The sequence below is a fragment of the Bubalus kerabau genome, chromosome 1 (genome assembly GCF_029407905.1).
Source record: "Bubalus kerabau isolate K-KA32 ecotype Philippines breed swamp buffalo chromosome 1, PCC_UOA_SB_1v2, whole genome shotgun sequence".
Classification (NCBI taxonomy): Eukaryota; Metazoa; Chordata; class Mammalia; order Artiodactyla; family Bovidae; genus Bubalus; species Bubalus kerabau.
In genome coordinates, this window is record NC_073624.1 from 128,975,918 (window position 1) to 128,982,044 (window position 6,127).

The 6,127-nt window shown below is 39.1% G+C and overlaps 1 protein-coding gene across 1 annotated transcript; it reads left to right on the plus strand.

Annotated features, from left to right (window-relative positions):
• The first annotated feature begins 512 nt into the window (after nt 1–512).
• Nucleotides 513–4,001, plus strand: MAP10 (microtubule associated protein 10). Its single transcript, XM_055588339.1, has one exon. The coding sequence runs from the start codon at nt 551–553 to the stop codon at nt 3,272–3,274; it is 2,724 nt and encodes a 907-aa protein (XP_055444314.1). The 5' UTR covers nt 513–550; the 3' UTR covers nt 3,275–4,001.
• Nucleotides 4,002–6,127: the final 2,126 nt, after the last annotated feature.

Consider the following 6,127-nt stretch of genomic DNA (forward strand, 5'->3'; position numbering starts at 1 on the left):
AACTCTCCTATACCTGGATGTCTCATTGACAATGTGCCCACACTCGCTGTATGTGTCTCAGGGACGCCTCACTAAGACAGAGACCTCCATGCCACTTTAGCACCATATCCTTATCTTTTGAGTAACCAGCAGCACAGAAGGCCGGTTGTGGACAATTAGCTGACTTGCTTTAGCCTGGAGATTGGAAAGGAAGCCCTGATTTAATTTTAATATTCCTCTGATAGATTTGACAGGCCTCCAAAATTGCATGGGACCTGTAGTGATAAAACGTGACTCGAACAAAAAAAACAAAACAAAACATGCTTTTACTGCTCTCCCCACCCCGCCCCATTCATAGCTTCGGTATTATCATAAGCATTGTGTTAATACAAGTCTGGAAACCAAAGAGGTATAGTGAGAAGCCAAAATTCCCAGAGCAGCCGCATCTCGGACCTGTCAGGGCGCCCTCTCAAGTCTCGCGAGAGAACAAGACAGGCGCCGGGTTTTCCCTGTTTCTCGCGAGAACGAAGGACTTTGGCTTTCAGCTCACAGCGTCTCCGGGGTAACAGCAATGGCGTCCGCGGTGTCTGAGCGGCTCTTCTCGCTGGAGCTACTCGTAGACTGGGTATGCCTTGAAGCCGGGCTGCCGCAGCCACCGGTAGTTACGGAAGAGGAGCAAAAGGAGGAGGGAGAAGAAGCATCGCCGCCGCGGCCCTCGCTCAGCCTGTGCCCCGCGGTGGCCTTCCGCCTGCTGGACTTCCCCACGCTGCTGATTTACCCTCCCGCCGGCCCCGCCGCCCCCGCCCAGGAATCTCGGCCTGGCCTGCTTATCTTCCGTCGCGGCAAGTCCTGTCTCTTCCGCCTGCAGCCCGCCACCCTGCACCGCCTGCTCCTTCGGACCCCGCTTTACACCTTGCTGCTCCAGCTGCCCCCCGGGCACCCGACCCCTGCCCCGCAGCTCCTGGGGGCCTGCAGCATTTCTCTGGCCGCGGCGGTCCACAAGGTCCTGGGGTCCGCCGCCCCGGGCAACTCCCAGAGTCATCGGGGAAGTTTCCCGCTGTGTAACCAAGACGGGGAGCGGATTGGGGACATTGCCCTGGGCTACCGCCTGAGTGATCTGGGAAGCAGCTTATTGGACCATCTGGAGCGGCCAGTCGCTTCTACAGGCGGTGGAGTGGAGGGTATGGAGGTGCAGAAGTCAGTGGAGGTCAGCCCCCAAACCTGGCAGGAAAACCAGCAGCTGCAGCAGCCAGACTCAGAGCCAAGCCCAGGAGATGCTGATAAGCCTCTGGTGGATGTAAAAATCTCAAGGGCAGGGAAGGATTTGAAGGGAAGAACTTTCCATAGCAAGGCTGACTCTGATTACACGGATTCTATGGAAAATGGCAAAACCAACTCTGTTATGTGTTCAAAGGGTAGCAGTGAGGAGAGTGTTAGCCCCCCAAATCAGGAAGGCACAGAGGTGGAACTTGAAACTAACATAATTTGCCCTCCTCCTCTGTATTACACTCATTTGAGTCAAGAAAAGACACCCCCTAAACAGGGTAAAATTACCATTGAGCCTCAAATTAATGCACCTGAGGAATGGGATGATGGTACTTTTCTGAAAGAAAACGTTGTAAATCCCCCAACACATACTAATCCTCCAGAACATACAAATTCTGCAACAGGTGAGAGTCGTCCAGTGCTTATAAATCCTGCATCCGTTCAGGATACAGGAGCAAGTAATCAAACTACAGACCATCCTCCAACTGAACAAAATAGAATTAATACTATAAGGCAACTGCCTTTGTTAAATGCTTTGTTGGTTGAGTTGTCCTTGTTATACAACCAACCCATGGCAAGCCCTACTCATATACATCCTCACTTAGCCTGGTTATATAGAACTGAGGATAAGAAGTCACCAGAATCTTCGGTGAAATCCACCTGTGAATCTAAAAAGGATAAGCTTTCTGTGGGGGGAAATGAGAAGTCAGTGAGTCTTCAGTATAAAAAGAACCAAACTGAAAACCTTAAGAAAGGTAAATATTTTGAAAAGAAAGGTGGTGCCCCCCAAAAAAGAGTTTCAAGGGGAAAACTACTTTATGGCTTAACAAACACACTTAAACTACGTTTAAAACAAACAAATCCTGATATGTTAGTAGAATATGAAAAGAGAGAACAGTATAAAAAAATGCAAACACAAATGTTAGGTGCAAAACTCAGAATTCCATCATCCAAAGTTAAGATACTAAGTTTTGCTGAACTGTATCAGAAGCCACATGACCTGCCTAAAGATAAGTGTTTAGAATCAGATGCATCTTTCGCTGAAAATAGCAATACCTCAAAGCAAATTAGTGTAGTTGTTGATGACCCTAGCACAACCAAAGAAACTAAACTGAAATGTGCAACTGAAAAGACAGTTGATTGTGATGAAAATAGAAGCAATAATGGTTTTTTGGAAGAAATTTTGAGTCCTGCAAATTCTGTTGTCTCAGAAAGGTTTATTTGTACAAATACTTTGGAAGGAAAAGTGAAAGTCCAAAGTCCAGGTGTTTTCCAACAGGTTGCAGTAGTTGACAGAATTGTAGTAGATAAAGAAATAGATGACAAGCAGGTCAAAATCACTGGTGAGGACATTCTAACTGCTGATATCAATGAAAAGAATCCAAGTACAAGTAGTTGCTCTGAAAGCATCTCAGAACTAAAGTATTCAGATGACTTCACCAGTCCTTGCAGTTCTGAAGACACCAGCAGAATTTTACGAGCTCGTGATAGCAGTCCAGGCACAGAAAATCCAAAACACAGTCAACATACAAGCAAGTCCAGTGAAACAAGATTGTCCATAAGGAAAGACAGCAGTGCAAAGAGTTGTATTCCTAGCCCACCTTTTTCAGCTGGATCTCCAGTACTCTCACATAAAAGATTTCCTGTTTCAAAGACTCAAGATAAAAGTCTGGAGGAAGCATTTTCCAGTGATTTCTCTTCATCACACTGGACTGAGGAAAAAGAAAACCAGAGAGACCAAAACAGTATGCATAATTCTAAAGTTCTAAAGCAGGATCGTGACATCTCTGCTAAACCTAAAACAAGAACAGGTTGCAAGTCGTCAGAAAAAAGCCAGTCACCTCGGACATCTCAAGTGAGTTCTTACCTGCCTTCTAATCTGTCGGAACTAGAACTTAATGTCCTGGATTGCAGTACTTTAGATCACTTTGAAGAAGACAGTGATGACCTTGGTTCACTAAACATTTCCAAGCAATGCAAAGATATTTGCGAATTAGTAATAAACAAACTTCCAGGATATACAGTGTAAAAATATGTGCTTTTAAATAACATTTAATTTGTTTTATAATCTATGTGTACTGTTAGTGAAACAATTTTAATAGCTGTACATAATTTTTAGTACATAAATGTATGTGAATAATTCTTTTTCAGAATATAAGTGTTTGTCATTCCTTTGGGGTTTAAGTAAGATTCTGCCACTAAATCTGACAAGATTGATCATGGGATGGTCTTATAAGTAAGATTTAAGTTGTTCAATCTTATAAAAATAAAAGTATCTTCCTAAACTGCCCCATTAAAGTATCCTAAAGCTGACTTCATTCACACCATTGAAAACAGAAGTCTAGTTAACAAAGATACCTTCGAATTTTAATGGGAATAAATCGTTTAATGGATATAGAAGACTTACTGTATGAGATGCAGAAAGGTACAAAAGAATTTAGGGTATAGCTTCTGCAGTTATAAGGGGTTAACGTTTTATTTAGGCATGAATTCTTTAGGGAAATCTTCCAGGAACCATACACATTCCATATCTCTAATAGGTGAAATCCTTTTTATATTCTGTCATAGTGCTCTGTGTGCTTTTTTTTTTTAAACCACAATTTGTGTGGCTACTTGATTAATGTTTATCTTATGCTACACTTAAGTTCTGTGATTGAAGGGACCATGTCTGTTTTGAGCAGCAATATGGTCTTAGTGTCTGGCACAGTCTCTGGCATATGGCTGGGGTAAAATAAAAGCATTTGTTGGACAAATAAGTGATGGCCGTACACTTAACATACCTAACGAGAGGGATTGGAATTAAGCTGTAAAACAAGCAGAAACCTAAAAAATATCCTACTTGGATACTGGTTATTTAACTATAGTATTTTCATTTTGTTGAAACACCTTTTGGTGTTCTCTAAAGTATTTGGAGAAGGGAGCTAAAAAATGAGTCTTCCTATATAGTTTATTGTATAGAAATTCAGTTTATTGTCATTTCAGCTTATTCAAGTTATTTTTAATGTATGATAGTTTATTTCTATGAAATCTAGTGATCATGTCTTTGTAATTTCTTCCATTGGTTTGATATTTAGATCTTATTCTCTGTGTGCAGATATTTACATGTGTTTTCTTCTGTGTGATATTTAAATTTTACACTTAATTTTTAATATAGCTAATACTTTTGGATATATGAGGTGAGGCCCTAATTTTCCGAAGTAATTAAATAATTATGTAGGTATTATCTTGACTGATCATAATAATAGAATTTAGTTAGATGGTGAGATGAAGAGACTATATTTTGAGGAGCAATATGAGTCAAGAATAATGATGGGAATGAACACAGTGTTACAATGTACACATTGGACTGAGAAGACATTATGTTATCTTGATTAAAATGGTAGTGTCACACCGCAGAGTGGTAGAATAAAAATTTGTTGAGTAAGAAAAAGTCCCAGATGGTAGGAGCTTCAAATGTCAAGCATAGTCATACAGTCCTAAGCAGTAAAAACAGTATTTTAATGTATAAGTTGAACACCAGTAAGTAGTCATGACATTTTGAATATTTTAAATTATTGAAATAAATTTTTAGAGGTCCAGAAATTATACCAGTGAAAATTTTGGAGTATGAAATGTTTTTAATGGCTATGATCTTACTTTTTTGGTAAATATAAAACATATAGTGTTTCATTTCACAAAATCAAGCTAATTTACTGGTAGATGCTGTAGCTGACTATTCAGATGACATCAGTTTGGCTTGTAAATTGTTAGCAAGTTTTCATTATCATGGAGGAAACAAAATATAAGCAATATTAGAATAATCAGAGAAATAATTCTTTAAAAACTATTTGCGAGTAAATCGTTATGTATGATGAGAATGGGCAAGGAAAATGATGAATTCACCATATTTAAGGTACAACAAAGACTAAAGAACTTTAAATTACAAAATTGAGCAGCTAAATAAGCTTCTCTTTGAGTTATTCCATGAACACCTATTTCTAGAATTGTGGAGGTGGTGGTTTTTCTAACTTAATTCTAACGAAATACCTGTTTCATGTATTTAGTACTTCCTGTTTGAATCCTATATTCAAATTGTACTTCATGTTTTAATTCTAAAACCTGTAAACTTAGTACTTTAAGAATGTCATAATAGATACTACTCCTGAAGCCTTAATTATCTCCTTAAATTACTTAAAATCACTGAAACATGAAATAGTTGTTTTAGATTAAAAATGAGAAGAGAAGGATCAGGAAGTCTGGCTCACAAACTGTCATTCTGTACAAGGATCCAGATATTTTAATCCAAATTAAAACATACATAGCCTGAAGGATGGCTATATCTCTCGGTCCAAGGACAGTTTATGATTAGGCAAATATAAATATTATGTATCTAATAGATGTAAATATTATTTATCTTACTTAGATGTTGCTTTGTTATGAAATTTCTTTGCCTTGCCAACAACACAATGTGATAATTAAAATCCTGTTTTTTTTAAATTGATAGTCTTTACCTGATAGTCCTGAACTTTCAGGGTCATAAATAGGGAAGAGGGTCACTTAATTGTAAAACTGAGCTGCTGCAATCTAGCTTTTCTGAGCAGCTTAGGTATCTAAACTTCTGTGTGATATTAAGAGGCAACTGTCAACAAGGACAAATTCTTTGAACTGTTAACTAAAGCAGATTCGAAGAGGACTGTCCAGATGCATATGTCCAATTTTTTTTTTTTTCTGGAGTCATCTGCATGCTATTCATGGCATTTCTAGATACAAAGAACAGTGATACTGAACTCTTATGCATTTGTGGCTTTGTTGAGAGCCACCTGTTCACATCTTGATTAAATTAATTTTTCTGCCTGTACAAGCAGTGCATTTATTATGCAATCACACTTAGGAACCAAATTTT

Excerpts from the sequence above, each read along its gene's own strand:
- MAP10 (XM_055588339.1), top strand. The coding sequence starts at position 551 with ATGGCGTCCGCGGTGTCTGAGCGGCTCTTCTCGCTGGAGCTACTCGTA.